This window comes from Gallus gallus, chromosome 2 (assembly GCF_016699485.2).
Source record: "Gallus gallus isolate bGalGal1 chromosome 2, bGalGal1.mat.broiler.GRCg7b, whole genome shotgun sequence".
NCBI lineage: Eukaryota > Metazoa > Chordata > Aves > Galliformes > Phasianidae > Gallus > Gallus gallus.
In genome coordinates this window covers 74,123,234-74,144,744 of record NC_052533.1, presented here as the reverse complement: position 1 = coordinate 74,144,744, position 21,511 = coordinate 74,123,234, and the positions used below count along the sequence as shown (strand labels likewise).

Below are 21,511 nucleotides of genomic sequence, written 5' to 3'. Positions count from 1 at the left end.
GATGACATATCATAGGTTATTACTGGCTCACTGACTCAGAGAAATAGAAAGAGAGGATAATAATTAAAAACAATGATGACTCAGAGGGAAGAGAGGAACAATAAAACTGAACAGATAGATAAATGTCCGGAAGTGATAAAACATTGAAATGAGTCCCTTCTTCCGCTAAGGAGAAAATGTAGTTTTTGACAAGTGCACTCTGCTAACTGATGCAATCTGATTAGGCTTATTAATGCTGCTAGCCATATTATTAAGACAGATGAGACAGAAAAGCCAGTGGTGGGCCATATAGGCAAACGGATCCCACCTGGATGAGTTCTCCGGCTTAATTTCTTTTTCACTGAACAAGTAAATCAAACATCAAAGTTCAAGAAAATCAGACAAGCAAGAGATGGGATTATAGTCCAAGATGAAAAGTCGGGGATAGGCTGGGGAGGAGTGATGAATGCTCTTTCATCAGAGGAATTATAAACAAATATGATATTTCTTCGTAAAACACTTAATTCTCTTCCCTGTCTCAGGTCACTTAACATAAATTTATATGGCAAAATGAAGCAGTGTTTTCCAAAATTACAACTGTTTTAATTTATAGTGTGCATTGGAATAAATAAATAAATAAAATTACTGATTTTACTGTATTCATCCCAGTAGATGAAAAAAGAATTTCCAATTTCAAATGGAAATTAGTAATGGAAGATTACAATCTATATTTCTATATAGAAATATTTATATATCTCTGACATGAAAGAAAAACACAATCTCAATGTAGAAAACAGATACCTGCTATATCAACAACATAGACAGAGGGATCAAATATAACTTCAGCAAGTTTGCTCATGACACTAAGCTGATTGATGGATTGGACACAATAGAAGGAATGGATATCATCCAGAAGGACATGGACAAGCTTGAGGAGTGGGCCCATGCAAACTAATAAGGTTCAACAAGACCAAGTGCAGGGTGTTGCGCTTGGGTCAGGACAATTCTAGATATGTTTACAGATAGGGAGGAGAACTCACTGAGAGAAGGTTTGCAAAGCACCTGGGGTTCTGGTGCATGAAAAGTCAGACAAGAGCCAACAGTTTATGCTTGCAGCCCAGAAGGCCAGCTGTACCTTGGGCTGCATCAACAGAAGGGTGACCAGCAGAGAGAGGGAGGGGATTGTCTATGTCTGCTCTGCCTGTATGAGGACCCATCTGGAGAAATGTGTCCAGGTCTGGGCCCCCAGCACAAGAAAGGTATGGAGCTGTTGGAGCGGGTCCCAAGGAGGGCCATGAAGATGATCAGAGGGCTGGAGCATCTCTCCTGCGAAGACAGGATGAGGGTGATGGATTTTATCGGCCTGGAGAAGAGAAGGCTCTGGGGAGTCCTCACTGCAGCCTTCCAGTACTTGAAGGGTACTTGCAAACAGGAGAGAGACCGTCTTTCTACATGGGCAGATAGTGATAGGGCAAGGGGAATGACTTTAAAGTAAAAGAGGAGAGAGTTAGGTTAGATGTAAGAAAGTCTTTACTGAGAGGGTGGTGAGGGACTGGAGCAGGTTGCTCAGAGAAGTCGTGGAGAAGGTGTTCAAGGCCAGGTTGGATGGGGCCTTGGCAGCCTGATCTACAGCAAGGTGTTTTGATGTTGTTAATCTTTAAAGTCCTCTCCAACCCAAGCTTTCTCTGATTCTCTGATCTGGAGATAAAAACAATGTATGTTATTCTGTAAAGATGTGTTTTTCCTGTGTAGCTGAAGTGGATGTATTTCTGATCTTGGTCAAAGTGGACAATCATACAACCTACAACGGGATTTGGAAATAAGGATTTTGTTAGAGCTATATTTGTATAATCACAGAATCACAGAATTGCAGGGGTTGGAAGGGACCTTCGGAGATCATTAAGTTCAACCCCTCTACCAAAGCACGCTCCCTGCAGCAGGTTGCACAGGTAAGTGTCCAGGCAAGTCTTGAATATGTCCAAAGAAGGAGATTCCACTCCCTATAATGCCAGGGTTGTATTTCTCAGAAGAATAAATTTACTGTTTTCTATTATAGTTACTCTGTTTCTCGTTCTAGTATAGCTTGACTAATATTATTCTGGGGGATCTTAAAACAGGAAAACAACAACAACAACAAAACAAACAAGACAGTGAAATGTGCATCTTAGTATATTGTCAAAAATACCTTTTAAATGGTTCAGCCTTTGACTGACGTGGCTGGTAGGACAGGCAAGAATTAAGAGAAAATAGGGAGCATATATTCTTTCACACAAATGTCCAGAAAAATGGAAAACAAACTTTATGAAGGGCTCTGGATCATAGTACATAACATGCCTTACTCAGAAGAACTATATCTAGTCAAGAGTGAAAAAAAAAGAATCAGAAAAAAACAAAAGTTTCTTAACAGAACAATATTAAAAGCACACATTCAAAATACCCATTTTGGAAGAAAGATGGAAGCATTAATGAGGGACTGAATTGGCTGTATTGTAAGTTCAGGAATACAGATGACAGAGAAAGTGGATAATGACATCTACCAGGAATAAATTCTGAAGTACAGCATGAGCATTAGAACCAAAAATCAAAGTAATATCTTTATTCCCCTCATTCACCAGAAAATTCAGTGGAAAATTCACTGACTACTGTGAGAAGAGGTCAGAACTCCTCCATGTCTAACTCCTCCTCTACCCATTCATAACTATTTTGAAAGATAATGGAGGATATGTGGCAGAAGACTACAAACACTTTTGCCCATCTTTGAAAGAAAGACTCAAGACACTGTGTAACATCAAGCTGAACTACAGCTCTCAGAAGAAATTTAAAGCAAATAATCTTAGAAACTATTTGTATTTACCTTAAAAAAAAAAAATCAGCGAACACTGACTTTGTGAGGATATTTCTTTGCCTAATCAGATTTCTACCTTCATCAGTGCATTCTCTCTAATGAACAAGGAATAGGTGTCACATAAGATAACACAAGTAAAGCCTGAGATACTATTTTATAGTCAAGAGACTGTGTTCAATAATTAGCAGCAAGTTATAGCCAAAACTGAAGAAATGTGTAAAGTACTTTTCTATTGGAGTTTGGGAGTTGGTCTACAGTCTCATATTAGTCTATATTTTCTAACTCAGTACTGAGGGAACAGCAGGAGTATTCAAGCATACAAATTACACCTATGTGGGAAGTATTGCAAGATGTGAAGGACAATATACATTTTATTTTGTTATTTACATTTATGTTGTTATTTTCTGTGTGTAACAGTCTGCTCCTAATTCTGTCAATCAACAATATACATACAGTCATGCTATGGCTAGCAATCGGCAGGTCTTAACTCCTCTGTTTCCACAGAGCTTTAATCATAGAATATTTGTTCATGGTTGACACCACGTGGGTAACCTGACATCCTGCTTCAGCCTTCAGGAGGGAGTGAAGACACTGCAAAACACATTGTGAGTATTTAATTTCAGTAAATAGCTTGTCTTGTGGTATTTTTGCTCTGATTTTTTTTCCTGAAGAGACATTATTATGGTTTAGCTCATGCGTGTCCAACATTTTGGCTTGCCTGGATGGCACTGAGTAAAGAATTGTCTTGGACTGCATATGAAATAAATAATAAAATTCAGTTATATAAGCAATTTAAAAAAAAATAATTTTATTTAAAAAATATGCATTAAAAAAAGCAATTTAAAAGTTTCTGTGGCAGCGCACATGCATCTGGTTCTCGTGGGACTGTGTCCAGGTAGGAGCCGTCCTCTCATCCTGCAGCACGACAGAACACAGCAGCACCAGGCACCACTCACACTCCCCCTTTGTGTGTTTCTGCTGCAGGGACAGCCCCTGAACAGTGGCATCTCTGCTTCCAGTGCCTCCTCTGCAGAAACAAGGAGTGATTTTATACAGAAATGTTCACCGTGGGGATGCGAACCCCACTCAGGTTGGTGCCCATCAGACTGCTCTGGAGACTTGAGGCCACAAGACCTGTGTCTGCCCAGGGACTGCTTTGGCAGGCCTGGCCCTATGTTGTCTGTGAGAGTTGACCTCATCTTCACGGAGAAGCTGGAAACAGGGTCTGGGTGGAAGAGCAGTGATGCCCTGGATCAGACTTAGTCCAAGAAGCGTGTCCTTCTGATCTTCCTGCCACCAATAAAAGCTGCAGCGCCAACTCATATCTCATCGACCCCAGCACTGCCAGCAAGGACTGGGGCCATCCCACGGCGCTGTGGCACCAGAGAGCAGCAGCTCCAGCACTGCCAACTGGATAGCACTGGGGCCAGCACACCGTTTCGGGGTGCCTGAGGGCAGCCTGGTGCCTGGCCAGTCCAGCCAGACTGAGATATATCAGAGAACAATCCACTCTCATTTACATCGGGATGAAGATATCTATAATCAGCACTTAGGAAGACAGGAGAGGTGCTATAAAGGAAGAGGATCGCTCACCCGCAACAGAAGATTCTACGTTTGCAAGGAAAAAATTCACCAAGGAAGAATCTCCAGGAAGAAATCCTTCCCTAGTGCCAATCAGCCCTTAAATGAGGTCTAAGAGATGTGCAACCGGGCTCCACCCCTTCTGGTCACACAGGTGAATTGCCTTCACCTGTGCTCCCAGGGCTGACCTGGTCCTTTCCCCAGGTGCTCAATCAGTGGTTCAGGCTGTGACCCAACAGTTCCCATACACCTTCAGTTCCATAGCAAGCTGATTCCCAAATATGACGGGGCTATTTTTAAAGCCCTAGGGGAGCACAGTCCAACACAACTGTGTTTTCCTTCCAGTTCCGGGGTTTTCCCACTCCGTTGCAAACCAAGTCTGGCATGCAGTGTCCAGTGGGATCCAAAAGAAAACATCCTTCCAATCTAAAACTGTACACCGTTGATCCTTCTCTTTAATAGCTGTCAGGAGGGTATGTGGGTTTTCCATAACGGGACATACTTGCATCACAATTTGACTTACAGCCCTTTGATCCTGAAACAACTCATAATCTGTAAAGTGAGGCTTTCTGACTGGCAGAAGTGCGGTACTGCAACTGTGAACAGCCTTCTCGTAATAGTCCGTGAGTCACAAACTTACCAGTCAGAGGCTGAGTTCCTCTCCTACCTTCCATTTTTATGAGGTACTGTATTTGTCTTGCAGGCTTAGCTTCTGGCCTTAGGGGTATTCATATTGTTTCAGCTGCTTTGAATCAGTCTGGGATTTCAGCAGCCCACCCCAGCAGATTTACAGCAGGCAGTACTTCATAGGGGTCTACAATTTTCTTGATCAGTGGTTATTTGTGCCAATCAAAAGGTTGAGTGGTATCCTCTCACAGTACCTAAGAAGCCACCTCTTCCGTGACGTTACATTCTTTATCTAAACCTGTAAAGCAAAGAAGCGACTGAGGGAAGTAGAATTGTTCAGTCTGGAGGAGGCTCGGGCGAGGCCTCCTCACTCCGGATAACTGGCTGACAGGAGGGTGTAGCGTGGTGGGGGTTGGCCTCTTCCCTCAGGTAACAGCGATGGGATGAGAGGGAACAGCCTCAAGTTCTGCCAGGGGAGGTCCCTGCTGGATAGTAGGAAGAACGTCTTTGCTGAAAGAGCGCTCAGGCACTGGCACAGGCTGCCTGGGAGCTGGGGGAGTCAGCGTCCCTGGAGGTGTTCGAGAAACGTGGGGATGTGGCACTGACGGGCTGTGGGCATTGGGCAGGTGGGGGGGCTGGACGATGGGACTTGGTGATCTTAGAGGTCTTTGCCAACCATAAAGATTCTGGGATTCTATGAATCAAACCATTATTTGTAACCAGAGGTAATCAAGCAGCAAACAACCAAACAGTAAAGTCTTGAGAACATTGTGGAAACACATAAGTGCTTGACTGGGATATTGATGGGGCCACAGGCCCAGCAGCATTCAGGTGGTGTCAGGAGGGTGGATGTGTCACCCAGTGCCTTCAGCAGTGCCAACACGCCAGGTTACAGCAGGGCTGCGTCCAGCACCAGGCCTTTCACTCTGCGCTGGCTGCAAGGGCCGCCGCCCTGCTGCTTGGGTGCCCCGGGCCCACACCCTCACCCCCTGTGAGGTGTGATGGTGTCACAGAAGGTGTCACAAAACAGCCATTGTGACCCACAGGGTGTGGAGCAGAGCTAAGGCTGCGGGGCTCAGGCTGAGCTCAGTCTGACCTGGGAAGGTGAGCAGGGAGGAAGGGGCTGCCTGAGGCTGCCGAGGGTGGGGGAGGGGGCCCCAGTGCTTGTGGGCCTGAGCTGCAAAATCACCCTCACCCTGCTTCTCCCATAGGTTGGCACAGGAGCGTGCGGAGGAGAAAGCCCAGTGCTGCTGGGACAGAGACTCTGCGAGTGCTCACCGTTGACGTGCATGTCCATGGGGACAAAGAAGCCTGCCAGCTCATGGGAGCTGGGAGAAAGTAAATTATCCCTGCACGCAGCTACCCACGGCTGGGCAGAGGGGTTCTGGGGGTCTGCCTGTGAAGGAGAGTGGAAGCAAGGGCATGCAAGGGCACCCCAGCCGCCACGGGCAGGGCCCCCCTGCTCCTTGGCCGGGGGGGCTGTGGCTGGGCTGTGGCTGCTTGCTGGCACCGCTGGGCCTGCAGTGCTCTCTCCCCTCCACGGCCTCCGGCCCTGCCCATGAGCTGGCACTGCCGGCACAGAGCAGACCCCTGGGACAGCCCTCGTAGGCACCTAGCTCCACAGGGCACTCACTGCTCTTACTCTCTCCTCTCCAGAATGTGTGCTGTGCGTCCAGGGAGATGCTGACCCAGACATCTACGGGCGCAAAGTGATCATCAATGGGATCTATTTCCATGAGTTTTGTATGGTGAGTTCCCTCACGGCTCCTTCCACCACCCTCCAAACAGTGGATTCCTCCTTGCTGCCCTAACAAGATCCTGCTCTTCTCCCAAACAGATATTTTCTGGCGGCCTTCTTCAAGCGGCAAGAACACAGGGGAGAAATGAATCCTTAAGCATGCCTGACACTATATTGGCAATCAAGCAGGCAGAGCAGACGGTGAGGACCTGGGTGGAACGGGGAGCTTTGTGCCAGGACAGGCTCGGCGAGCTTAGCCTGGTCCAACGAAAACAATCGCAGCCCTTCCAACCAGCTCCAGGAGGGGCTTGCAGACCAGCCATGTCCGCCAGGCAGCTCTGCAGACACCCACCCAGCCCTGCCCGCATCCTGTGCCCTTCCCAGTGGTGCACGGCCCGCTGCATAGGCCCTGAGCCTGCCACTGACGGCGGCTGCTCTACTCTTTCCAGCACTGCTTCGTCTGTGGCAAGAGAGGGGCCTTCATCACCTGCGCTGAGACAGGCTGTGACCGCAGCTTCCACCTCCCCTGCGCCTCAGAGGGTGAATGTGTGACCCAGTACTTTGAACAGTACAGGTAAGGACTGCCTGCCCTTGTGTGTGGGCCTCCAACCCCTGCTGTCAGCACCAGCCAAAGAAGCGGGGAATGTGCCCTGACACATCCCAGCAGCCTCACAGAGCCAGAGCCATGGCCTGGGGCTCCTTCCTGTTCCTCTGCCCTCCTCGCAGCACTTCTCACCTCGCCCCTCTCTCCCATCTTCCCCCAGGTCCTTCTGCTGGGAGCACCGCCCGCAGCAGACAGTGGAGGCAGTGCCAGAGCAAGACACGACCTGCATCATCTGCATGGACCCCGTGGGGGACAGCAGGTCATACAGCACCATGGTGTGCCCATCCTGCCGACACGCCTGGTTCCACCGGGCCTGCATCCAGGTACCAGCCCGCCCCTTGCCCAGCGGGAATGGCAGGTGCTCAGCAGCACCAGGCCCCGCTCACACTCATGCTCACGCTGCCTGTGTTTTTGCTGCAGAGGCTGGCCCTGCGTGCGGGCCTTACTTTGCATTGTCCCCACTGCAAGGATGAGAATGAATTTTTTGATGACATGAACACCATGGGGATCCATATCCCACTCAGGTTGGTATCCCACTCCCGGTTCTCCAGGTGTGAAGGCACAAGAGCCGTGCCTGCCCACGGACTGCCCTGGCTGGCCTGGCTCTTTGCTGCCTGTGAGATTTGGCCCCGCTTCACGGAGAACGTAGAAGTGGGGTTGGGCTGGAAGAGTAGGGATGGCTGGGGTCTGTCTTACTACAGAGGCAGTGGTGCTCATCAGATTCCTTCCCTTCTCTGGCAGAGGACCAGTGTGGGACAATTCATATGCACAAAAGGCAGACAAGCTCAAGTGCTGCAACGCCAGTGAGTGCTGTTACCCACACGGCAGGGAGCGGGCAGGAGAGGGGTGAGTTACCTCAGCAAGCCTCTGGGGCTCTGTGTGGGACTGCAGCCTCACCACAGGCTGGGGAGCACAGGCTGAGCACCAGAGCTGTGCCAGGCACTCCCTGGCTCAGGTCACTTAGCCCTCACGGCCACAACCTGTTTGTTTACCCAGGCCCTGGGAGCTGCTCCTCTGCAGCTCCTGCGCTGCGCAAAGCACCCATCGGCGCTGTTCCAACTTGAGTCAGAGCAGAAGCACCTGGGAGTGCAACACCTGTGCTGGAGAGGGCACCTGTAAGAGTCAAACAGCCGCGTGCTGCTGCGCTGGGGCCTGGCTAGGCCTTGCTCAAGTCCCTTTGGCCCGGGGGGATGGGAGCCTCTCCCACCCCAGGGCTGGATTTCCATCCCGCTCACCCTCCTGCCTTCCCTTACAGCCTCCAGCAGCCATGTGAACAGTTCTGGCCCCAGCACCACCGTCCAGCTGGAACTTGGGCCTTCCCAAGGCCGCGTGGTGTCGGAGAGCAGCAGCAGCTCCAGTACCACCAGGCAGGCACCATCAGAGCCAGCTCACAGTTCCAAGGTGCCTGAGAGCAGCGTCCTGACCAGCCAGCGCAGGACAGAATGGAGGAGAATCTGCTCACGTTTACATCGCAACGATGATGCGTGGAATGAGCCCCAAGGACACTGTGGGAGCAGCCGTGCGGCAGCCCTGAGTGCCAAGAGCAGTGCCTCGAACTCTGCCAGCCAGGGGACATCACGGTCCCCGAGGCACTCCCCGTCAGTAGGCTGCAGCCGCCGGTGCAGACAGGGACGGCGGGCCCACACACGAAGCCGCTCTCCACTGCGGCGCCGGGCCCCACGTTCCCCGAGCCGGCCGCAAAGGCGCCGTGGGAGCAGGCACGCACCAGCCCCTAGTGCTGAGAGCTGCACCCACACCTACACGCTGCGGGGGGCACCGCAGTCCTCGAGGGATTCCACGGGGGCTGATGGAAGTCGGTCCAGGCAGCCAGGATGGGCCCGGACTCGAAGCCGCTCTCCTCTCAAACATCGGGCTGCAGAGTCCCAGAGCCAGCCCCGAAAACATCGCGGGCTCCGGCCCGGGCGGCGAGGGCCAGCCCAAGAGCGAAGCCGCTCCCGGATACCACGTCGGGCCCAGAATACCAACCGCCGACCCCACTGATGCCGCGGGAGCAGCCGTGTGCAAACTCCACACGCTGGCTACAGTCATCATTATAATAATCACAACAAAGTCACCACAACGGTCATCAGTCATCACAATAAATCTGAGAATTCCTTCATGCCACTGTCAGTTTTGTTCTTCTCTGCCTTTCCCGAGGTGGGCAGCTGTAGGGGCTGGAACCACGGGGAAGTGGTTCTTGGAATCAGCCACAACTAACATTTTCAGTAATACCTGCCTAAATGTTGTTTTCCATATTTAGTCTATGAGGAAGCGTTGGCTGTGTGCAGTTCAGTAGCTCTGAACAGCCTCTCTACTATTATATAAGGAGCTGGTACTGCAGATACAAAGTTGTCTTTTCTGGATATTTCGATTTTTGAAAAAATACTGGAAAAAAAAAAAAAAAAAGAAAAAAGCCCTACAGATTGCCGACCCATTATTGAAATTGTAAAATCAGAGCTGGTGGTGTTGATACATATGTCATCCTCTTTTGATTGTGTTCCTTCCAAGACTCCTTAAATTTCAGTCCTCTTACTAAAATTCAGCGATGAATCCCAGTTCTACTAAGTCAACAGCAAAAAACAAACAAGCCAAAAAAAAAAAAAACAAAAACCACTGCTCAGATGTTTTCATGTTAAAATCAGAGATGTTCTCCTGATAGCGTGTTATAAATATAGTGTAATTTAATACTGTAAACTCAACATAACATTGACATAACAAGAGACAAGCAAGAGATGGGATTACAGTCCAAGATGAAAATTCGGGGATAGGCTGGGGAGGAGTGATGAATGCTCTTTCATCAGAGGAATTATAAACAAATATGATATTTCTTCGTAAAACACTTAATTCTCTTCCCTGTCTCAGGTCACTTAACATAAATTTATATGGCAAAATGAAGCAGTGTTTTCCAAAATTACAACTGTTTTAATTTATAGTGTGCATTGGAATAAATAAATAAATAAATAAATAAATAAAATTACTGATTTTACTGTATTCATCCCAGTAGATGAAAAAAGAATTTCCAATTTCAAATGGAAATTAGTAATGGAAGATTAATCTATATTTCTATATAGAAATATCTATATATCTCTGACACGAAAGAAAAACACAATCTCAATGTAGAAAACAGATACCTGCTATATCAACAACATAGACAGAGGGATCAAATATAACTTCAGCAAGTTTGTTCATGACACTAAGCTGAGTGGTGGATTGGACACAATAGAAGGAATGGATGCCATCCAGAAGGACATGGACAAGCTTGAGGAGTGGGCCCATGCAAAGTAATAAGGTTCAACAAGTCCAAGTGCAGGGTGTTGCGCTTGGGTCAGGACAATTCTAGATATGTTTACAGATAGGGAGGAGAACTCAGTGGGAGAAGGTTTGTGAATATTTCTAGATAAATGTCCCACTTGTCTCTTCCATGATCCGATGTGTTGTATTAGCACACCCAGTAGAAAATGATATCTTTCATGCATGTATCATTCAAAAGTCTTTTCCAGACAAGGAAGTCCAGGAGCACTGGCAGACATCAGAGAAGCTTTCAAATGAGTAAAGGCAGTTCGTTATTTTGGGTTCCATTCCAAAAATTTCCTTCTCTTTTAACAGCTTCATATGATGGTTTCACAATCTGTCCATCATTTGGTATCCATAATCTACACCATCCTTCCATACCTGAGAAATCTCATAGTTCCTGTTCCAGCTTCAGCACTGGCATTTGATATATCACCTCTTTTTGTTCTATCGCCAGGCTGAGAATGATGGTAAAACCCAGGTAAGTCACAGATCAACAAGCTATTTGTGCTTTCTTCTCGATTGCTCTGTTTCCAACAGAATTCAAAAAAAATGTAGAAGATTTATTGTCGATTGTATTATTTCCTTCTGTGTCACAGCAGCTATATGGAGATTATCTACGTATTGTAGCTTCCAGATGTTTGTGCTGCCATCCTTCCAGTTCCTTAGAAAGCTGATTCCCAAATATAGTTGTGCTATTTTTAAAGCTCCAAGGGAGCACAATCCAACATAACTCTATTTTCCTTTCAATTTTGGCATTTTCCCACCCAAATGCAAACAAAGGCTGGCTTGCAGTGTTCCACAGGATGTTATACCCTACATGTGGGGCAGGGGGTGGATTGCTGTACAAGCTGTGCTGGGACACTTGTGGCCTGTGGGCTGCAGGTTAGATGTGCCTGGAATAGCTTTTCACTGAAATCCAGACTCATTAAACATCTATTTTTGTTTGTATTTTTATATACAAAATAACATATAATTAATGTACTAGCACATAAGAATGTAAAATATATTTAAGTAGTATTTATAAATGACTATTGAAAGGAAAATGAAACACTGAAATCTTTTCAAAGAGATCAGCATTAATTCTGATTGTTTTTAGTATTCAGTTATTCAGACAGTTGGGTAACTGTAACAGTACAGAAAAAAAAAAAAAAAAAAAAGCTCCCAAAACAAAACAACAAAGCACACAAACAACAAAACAACAGAAAACAACCTGGTGATCTGCTAATAAACTCTGAATCCTGAAATCCTGAAATCAGTGCCAAGCAAAGGGCCATTGTCTAATCAAGCCAGCTAAAGGATTTAGAGCTTTCAGCTACTTTGAAAGGTAGAAGAGGTCAGCAAGTGCACAGAAACATGCAGCTTCAGCTCTATTGGCATAATGAGCTAAAACACTGCTTCTGTCTTTAGTAAACATGTTATTGCAAAAGCAAGGAAATTAAGTGCAGTTTCAGCACAGAAGCATGATTGAAGCAGTTATAAATTTTTATAAATATTCTGTGTCTTGCTTATAAGGAACAGCTCATAATACCAAAAATGTATATAGCAGAGCAGCTAATATTTTTAAAAACTGAATTGTGAAAATCTGCATATTTAATTATTTTTCAGCAGAATTTGATTTATCTTTGGAAGTTAACCAGTAGATTTATGAAAAAGGCTATGTTTTCCAGAATCTCAGATATTACTTTTGTTAGAAAAATTGTCTAAGGAATTAAGCAACTTTTGGGCTTCTGAAACAGATTTTTTTTTTTTTTTTTAACAAAGAAAGAAAGAAAAATTAACTAATTAACTAAAAGAGGACAAGATGCGTAATACAGGCAACACTTTCTAATTTATATTGTCTTTAAGCCCATTTTATTTATAGCAGTCTTTTGAACAGAGAAGGATGAAGTAGCAAAAAGAGCAAATAAATTCACACAAAACTAATGACAATTTCAAAGAACCAGTTTAAAATAAACTCTCTGCCATTCAAAAAGTAGGTGTACCCTCAACACAATGAAATTATGAACATTATACAGGTATAATAGATGAATACATAAGAAGTAAACAATTCTAGTTTTCCCAACGGGTACTCTTAGATGTTCTAAAGTCCTGCAATTGAACTGAGTTAGGAACCTGTTTTGCACAGAGGCTATTCATACACAGGGAATGAGAAAGAACAGAGTACAATCACCCTCCCGAAATGCTAAATTGATGCAAAATGAATGTGCACAATTGTCAGTGTCTTTTAATGGAAGTTAACTGAACCACCAGTACCAGCTTGAAGAGACTATCCATAATCTGAATTGTTTCATTTGAGGGAAAGCTTTAAGAACCGACATGATCTGATGATATTCAACAGCTCATTGCACTGACATGTCAGTTGTCTTTACCACTGACAGTAACCAAAGTGAACAAGGATGAAATAGGATAAGATTCTGAAGAATTTAGAGTTAGGTACAGGAAAAGTGCTTGCATGAGAAATTGATACATCCATGTGATCTTACATTGCTGTCTCTCTCAGATACAGTGTTCTGAAAGTGGTCTCCTGTTATGGGATGACTCAGTGAGCAGTGATCTTAAGTACAGAAAAATATTTATTTTTACAGTTTTTTGCACATTTGCATGCTAAAATTGAACAGATCCTGACTAGAATCCTTACAAAATTAAGTACGCTGGTACATTTTCAAAGTCTAAGTCAGAGAATTTATTTGAAATCTGAATTTCATTGCTTGTTGGAGCCGTTTTACTATGCATCATTTATTCTCGACAGTGTTAACACATAAAGCCTTTTCCCCTCAGTGCAATACCAGAATTTTATTCAAAGATGATATTTTTTATTTATTACTCTTGTTCAGAGGGAAAAAAATAGACTTAATTCAAGCTTCTAGAGTGCTGCATGACTACTTAGCTAACACAACACAAGGGAATAGTACTCTCCATTAAGCGAAGCAAAAATGACTGAAACTATCCAAAAAGTGTTACAAGAGATTTAAATAAAAAATAAAAGTACATTGTCTTCTGGTAGGTATCATTGTGCATGACGATATCCAGTACTGACTTAAGAAATAGATCAAGTACTTTGTGTTGACTACATATTATGCACTATTCAGCATTTTGTTCTTTACAGATGCTTTTTCCTCCTTTGCTGTCAAAATTTTGTTTTGCATGGTGTACTCTATAAAATTCTGACAGAAACTATTTGCCAGAATTTCATTTTTCTCTTTTCTCTCACTGCTTTACAACCAAACCATGTGACATGGACATGCTAAAGAAGATTGCATTCTGGGTTCGTTCTGTACTGACTGCAGGCTATGTGGTCAGCTGGAAACTGTACTACTGGCCAAAATGTAGGCTGCATTTTTTCACTCTTTTGCCACTACAGAGGTATAGGTTTTTGGTGTGTGTACTATCTTTTCTCATTTTTGTACATGTAGTATCTCTTATCACATTAAGTTATTTGATAGAGAATCTGCCATTGTCATTCACACAAAATATTAACTGGAAAATTTAACCAAAAATTTTGGTTGTGCTTCTTCAAATTCAGTTTAAGTTTATAGGAGCAGCAAAATCTAGTAGCATGAAAGGAATGCAAAACATTTTCAACTATGCAGCCCTCAATTCGGTAGCTAGGTTTTGTTACAAGGCAGAAAAACAATGCATATATTCTCCGAACAAGATGTTTAATAACCAATTTAGGTGCCCTCAAGCTCTATCCAAAGCAGAAAAATAAGAATTAGGTAAATACTGTATCATCAGAGAGAGCATAAACCACTATGTATGATACGATGCTTGTATGTTTATTCGTGGATTTCTCCGAAAGTAATGCCTCCTATTTATTTATATGGAAATGACAACGATGACAGAGCAAATTCTCAGATACAAAATGCTATTTTTCAACAGTTACAACCATTAGCTATGTATTTTTGCCAGCAATTAAAAAGATACTGCATGTTGCGCTTGTAAAAATCTGCACCAGTGGAGGTGATGTGCTTGCACAAGAGTACATGTAGTATAAATTATGAATAAAGCTGTGTCCAAACTTTATTTCAAAAATTAATCATAAGATTTTTGAAAACATTTGAGTTGTTAATTATTTCTTTCACACTATCTGAAGAGCATAAAGCTAAAGTTGTTCACAAATATCTTTTCTGTTCAATTGTGTCTATGCTATGCCTGAGAATAAGTTAAACAGAAAATGGAATAAGTTTAGAATAAATTTACTTACAAATAAGTTTAAATAATAAAAATAGGCAGTGGAAATGCAGGGGGGAGCCTGGACTTTAAGTCCTCTCAGTTTTTAGGTCAACACATAAAATCAGTTCTCCTACTACAGAGAGGTCTAAATGCCAGACAACTTGAACAAACACTCCTGTTCCCTGGAGTAATGATAAGGAGGAGGCTGCTGACAGCAAACCTCCCGATTCCTTTATGCCCATGTTTTGTGCAGGGAACATGATAATCGGTTAACAGCCATGACTCCAATACACTGCAGTGGAGGATTTTGTTGTATGCTCTGTACAAAAGAAACATTTCTTATTATTGGTTGTATGGCAACAATGTGAATGCACTTCAGTCAAAAGTGGTGTACAAAAATATTCATTTAGAAAGCTCTACTAGGAAGTCTATCCAGCAATATACAAAAGGTATCTCATCGTACCTTTACACACAATTTAGGCTTCAGGGACAGCAATATCCTGATGCAGGTCAGTCTGGCTCTGTGTTTCCGCAGGACAGGAGGATAAAACCCATCACTATCTCTTCTAATAACACAGTCTTGATTTATAGTTCATTACCTGCATTTTGTTTTATGTGGAGTGGTTAGAATGTTAGGATGAATGATGTTTGAAATTCATGTATCAGTGATTTTTTTGCTGTACGTAATATTCCACAATGCTCTGTAAGGCTCTCAGGTAGAATCATCAGTCATAGCTAAAATATAGATCAGAACTACTCCTGCCCCAGGCTTTTTGAAACAGAAAAACAAATGCCTCTAGCACAGACCATCCACTGTCATTTCACTCCCAATATGCCCCCAGCTTCTTGGAAAGCAAAGCAATTTTCCTCCAGGAAAACCATCAGGGTAGCATCTTTGAACTGAAAGACAAACTGAGACTGTTACAAATGGAAGCAGAAGGGCAGGCAAGCCACCCCAAAATAACCGATCCCTTCAATCATGAGGCTCATGCAGTAGACGTGAAGAACAAACACAGACATATAAATTTAAATACACCATACAGAAATAATCTACCTTCAATGCTACACCAACTGGCTGAAAATGAATATCCCCATCAGTACATCTAGATTCTGGATGTCTTGTTTCATTCTTCTCAACTAGTTCTTATCTTGTTTCATTCTTCTCAACATCTTAATAAGTTCTGTATTCCAGACTATATATCTTCAAGCAGAAATCTTTTTTTTTTCTTTTCTTTTCTTTTTTTTTGTGTGTAATGGAACAAAACACTTAGATCTATCAAACAAACACAATAGTAAAGATGATGTATTGAAGCATTTCAGTACAAGCATAAAAGCAATCAAGTTTTGACACAAGTGTACAGAATTTGTTGCTCTGCTGTGACTTTCTCCTTCTCTCTTTAAAATACTGTCAGTGGCTTAACCTCTTTATTCAAACCAAGTTGTTAATTTTACCTGATGTTTAATATGAAATGGTATCAAGAAAGGCTCTGTAAGAAGGTGTGAATCTGAGTGAAGTTGTATTTATAAGCATACCTTTGAATGTAAGGATTTTATTTTGCTGGTATTCCTAGAATATTCTAAATAAAACAAATTGAATTATTTGTGTCTATGAGCAAGATTTTCTCTACCTCTTAGTTCAGAAGCACTTTATATGTCCATACTTAGATGGATAATGTGACTATTGTGGTAAGTATGTTGGTGTGAGTTCAGCATAAGTAAATAAAAGTTGTTAACTGTGAGTAGTTGCTGTCATGTTTGCACATGACATGGACAGAACTAATAAAATGCTGTAAGTTAGATATAAACTTCTATTACCTGATAAATTTTAATTACAAGAATCAAACATTTCGTTTACCAAGGAATACACAGCTCACTGCAATGATCATTACTCCACAAATTCTTATTGCATTATCAGTGAACTCATATTAAATATAAGTAGAATGCAATCTTTGTTCTACAAAAGGACAATAAAAATTGTATACATATACGTAGTTGCACATATATACACACACAAGGAACTTCATTAAGCCAATTATAGTTCAAATTGCCTATTTATTTTGTAGTAATCTATATGATTGCACCATATTCTGTTAAATTACACATACGGCATTTTTCCTTAGCAAACAGCATTTAGAGTTCCTGTATTAAAAACATTCTATTTTTACATAGACTGCATAAAATATTATCAGGTAATATACTTAACAGCAGTTCCTTTGCAAGTTTAGGTACTGGATGCAGGAGCAGCAACTCTAATAAATCTACTCACTAATATACTGGTAAGAGGTAAATGTCATTTGGTTACAGATGACATTTCTGCAGAATATGAATAATTTATTTGCTTATTACATGGGTAGTGGAGAATTCTGTTTCATATGCTTAAGATATTAATTTCCTTTCTTTAAAGTTGTCACATGTGTGACAGAAGATGTGATAGTTCAGTGCTTTTTTCTCTATTATCACTTCCAACAGTAAGTGGATTTAAATAGTTGGTTGGATTTGCTTTGGATTTTTCAAGTTTTAACATAAATAGTTGTAATCTTTAATGTTAAAGTTTTCTTTGAGCTACCCCGACAATGAATAAAGCACATAGCTAACTTAGTTTCTTAAAAGATATGTAGTCTGCTACAATCTTGAGCATAATACGAAAGAATCTTTTGAATATCAGAACCAATGTGTTTAATAATAGTGAAATAGAATGGTTCACATTTTTATTTCTTTAAAACTGAATCTTTCATGTGGTTGCTCTGTAATTTTCAGAATCAGTAATTTAGTTACATAATGATCCACTTCAGACCATTTTGAATGGTATAATATATGCTTGAGGACAGTATAGGATGAGTCAAGGTCAGCAGTTCTTTGACTTCAGCTTCATAATTCAATTGTACTTTAAATTGAGTTGTGGGTTAATTTTTCTGACTGGCATTACCTACACATGAAACAAGTTAGCTGAAGAAGGTTCATGAAGTACACCTGTAACTGGGTGATGGGAGAATTTCAGAGACAAAGGAGGGAATGGAGGTAAGTATTACTGGGCTGGAAATTATTTGTCAATGTCTTCATATTCCAAATAGCCAGGTATGATACATTGGACCACGTTTTCTACAAATAACCATTTAATCTCATTTTTAGTATCTCTTCTCTTTGATAGAAGAATTTTCTTTTTTCCTTTTCTACTTTGCAATATTTTCCACTGTCACTTAGCAAAATTTCTTTCAGTTGAAGCAGTTTTCAAAAGCAACTGATGTCTGTACCCATTAACAAATTGCATTTGTATGATTTACCAAAACCTCATTTGGCATGTAAATAAAAGCTCTATCAGCTCAGTATCCGCAGTATGGTTTCTACTATTTGTTTTCATACCATATGAAGAAAGTGCTTAGCTTTTTTTTACTTTAAATCTGTGAGCTGATATCTCTTTTTATGGCCCCAAGTTCCTCCAGGGAGAATAATAATAATAATAATACTTTACTTTTTATTTCCTACATGACAGTTCTAACTTTATAATTATTATTTTTATAATTTACTAAATATTATTATCGTTGGTTATTTATTTTCTATATCGAAGAATCCCAGCTTGTAAAATCATAGAATCATAGAATGGTTTCCCTTGGAAGGGACCTTTGAGACCATCTAGTTCCAACTCCCCTGCTATAGGCAGGGACACCTCTCTCTAGACCAGGTTGCTCAAAGCCCCATCCAGTCTGGCCTTGAATGCTTCCAGGGAGGGAGCATCCACAACCTCACTGGGCAACCTGTTCCAGGGTCTGACTACCCATACAGTAAAGATTTCTTTCTGATATCTAGTCTAAATCTACCCTCTTCCCATTTAAATCCATTTCCCCTCATTCTGTCGCCCTTATAAAAAGTCCCTTACCAGCTTTCCTGTAGGCTCCCTTCAGGTACTGGAAGGCTGTTATAAGGTCTCCTAGGAGCCTTCTCTTTTCTATGTTGAATAGCCCCAGCTCTCTCAGCCTGTCCTCATAGGTGCAGTGCTCTAGCCCTCTGATCATCTTCATGGACCTCCTCTGGACCTACTCCAAAAGCTCTACAACCTTCTTGTGTTGGGGGCTCAAGAACTGGACACAATACTCCAGGTGGGGTCTTACAAGAACAGAGTAGAGGGGCAGAATCCATCTATGATGGTCAATCCATCACATCCATTTTTTTTTTCAATTTGGTGAAACCAGTTTGCACAAGTCCAGGTAGATGATATCAGGTGCTCTTCCTTTATCCACTGATGTAACTCCATCATAAGAGGCCACCATGTTTCTCAGGCATGACTTACTCTTGGTGAAACTGTGTTGATTACCAGCAATCACCTCATCTTTATTTTCCATGTGCCTTAGTTGGGCCTTCAGGACAATCTGCTTCATGATCTTAAACAGAGGTGAGACTGACTGGCCTTTACTTCCCTGGGTCTTCTTTTTTTCCCTTCTTGAAAACAGGGATTATGTTTCCCCTTTCCCAGTGTCCTGAGACAAGTACTTCTATGTATCTTTGAACATTTTTTCTTGGCTTCTGTGTGCTTTCTCTAGTTTTCCAATGGAAACAGATTGTTTTACTGAGTAGCTGAAATGGGATGTAAGGAGACAACTGATTTCAGGCAAAATATGTGAACATTTTGGACCAATTAGTTACACCGTGGGAGACATAAAAGTAAGTTTCTTAACAAGCAGATATTAGGGGTTTTGCTCAAGGACAGAGGAAGGATCAGTGGCAGAGACAGGAAAAGATGATGCATTCTATGGATGCATGACATTTTTTTTTTTCTTTCCCTACTGTTATTTTGTTAATTTTGCACTAGTAAAATACTCGGCTACCATACTACATCACTATATATATACTTTCTTACTACTAAGTGAGCTACAGCATCAAGTCCATTATTACAGTTATTCCTCTACTGTTTATATTATGTTACACATTATCATGTTTCAAAAACTGTTTTGCTCACCTGAATATTTTCTATTTTTATTGTATAGGAAGATTAAATCAGCCTGAAACATCAAGTTATTTAATCTCTTTCCTTCAGAAGTAATTAAACCTTATCTTCTCTTAGTTAGGCTGTTTATAGGATTTCAGTTAAAAAAATGTCCTCAGTGAACCCATGTTTTTTCTTCATATTGCCTCTGTCACATCAACAGGGTGACAACTTCCTGAAGCCTCGTGTAAGTGTTAAGCTCTCCAAGGTAGTAAATTTCAGCTGCTTTTTATTCAGAACAAAGAAACTCAGATTCTGGTCATCCAGAGATTCAGTATTTTCCTTCAACAGATTTATAAGCATTCTGTATTTTCAGGCCACTAAAATTTTCAGGTCCTTTGCTTAAAAAAGCAGAGGAATTTACTAGTGGAATTTCTACTGTTTGTTCCTTATCCCATACATGTTTGACATTGTTGTCACCATGAATTTATATTACTTGAACTTCTTCTTTGATTTTTAATTGTGAAATGTTTTGGATCAGGTTCCACTTCAGAAAAGTGAAAGCAACATTTACAGCTAACCTTTACTTTCTGAATGAGAGGAGGTGAGAATTCTAGTTGTATTTTACATAAAGCGAATCAGACAAAAAATAGAATTACATTCTATATCCAGGCAGAACACATTTACTTCAATGAATTCTGTAAAAATAATTGTTCAGATTGCGTCAGCTATAAGGGCATGATGATGACCTACTTCAATCTAAAAACACCAGCAGTAATGTAGCAAGGATTGGAAGATAGAGAAAGAACTCAATGCTGAATACAGCCACAGTGCTAATTAAAAACTGAATTGTTTGCATTTCTGATTTCCATTTCAAATATGAACTAGTGACCTTGTATTGAAATGCCTGATATTTCATACTGCTCTTTTTAGCAAGATAAATTTACCACTGTGCTTTTATTTAAAAGTCTGTCAAGAATGAGATGCTCCTCAGCAATGCCAAGGACCATACAGAGTAGTCTGCACCATCCACAGCTAACAGCACAAGATGCAAAGAGACAGATTGACCATAGCTACCTCTCACATTCAGCATGAAGTCTTTCAGGTTGTGATAAAGTCTGACATAAAACACCTTGCACACAAGGAAAAGCTTTTCACTTTCAGAGGGTAAAAGTTTTCTTTTTCACAGAAACAAATCATAGCAGCATCTTCTTGGCTGTCAGAACAATGTAGAAGTTCACAAGACACCAAGTATCTCTTCCACACATTTAAACTGAGATGTTTCTATCTGATCTTTTTTCTCACAAGGTGTTCTTTCTTTCTGAAATATATCTTGGTAAGAGGCAGTCTGAGTTCAAGTCTAAAATACTGTCCAAAGTCACCTACTCTCTGTCTGATGAACTGCATCTTTGTATATACCACTTTAAAATCATTTCACTGACAAGGAGGTTGAGAAATCCAGTGCAGAAGATGAAGGCTCATACTAGGCAAAGTATTACTCCTTCACTTTTGACTTGTGATAAAGCTCAGATAGCTTAGCTGAACGTGGAATAAAACACACAAATTTTTCATCTATGTTTCGTGTTTTACATGTAGTCTATATTCTTTTGACTTATTTGACACAAGATAAACTAAGTGTGAGCAATGAAATCATATCAAATTCACCTATTCTCAAATTTGGTTAAAGTGAAAGAGTTGGAGAAGTATCAGCAGTGGTTCTGGTATGTATGTCACATGGCAGAAGTTTTCTCC

General features: G+C 41.9%; 1 protein-coding gene across 2 annotated transcripts; it reads left to right on the top strand.

The window, feature by feature from the left end:
- Window positions 1-6,060: 6,060 nt before the first annotated feature.
- On the top strand, window positions 6,061-9,637 carry LOC121109793 (PHD finger protein 7-like). Of its 2 annotated transcripts, XM_046934492.1 has the most exons (10): window positions 6,061-6,136; window positions 6,244-6,370; window positions 6,689-6,780; window positions 6,870-6,971; window positions 7,220-7,344; window positions 7,535-7,697; window positions 7,795-7,898; window positions 8,116-8,220; window positions 8,371-8,489; window positions 8,630-9,637. In XM_046934492.1, exons 2-10 carry the CDS (start codon window positions 6,322-6,324, stop codon window positions 9,373-9,375), a joined length of 1,605 nt encoding a protein of 534 aa, XP_046790448.1. In that variant the 5' UTR covers window positions 6,061-6,136; window positions 6,244-6,321; the 3' UTR covers window positions 9,376-9,637. The 2 variants fall into 2 exon arrangements, with proteins under 2 accessions (XP_046790448.1, XP_040551643.1); XM_040695709.1 differs by lacking the exon at window positions 6,061-6,136 and having other exon boundaries at window positions 6,236-6,370.
- Window positions 9,638-21,511: the final 11,874 nt, after the last annotated feature.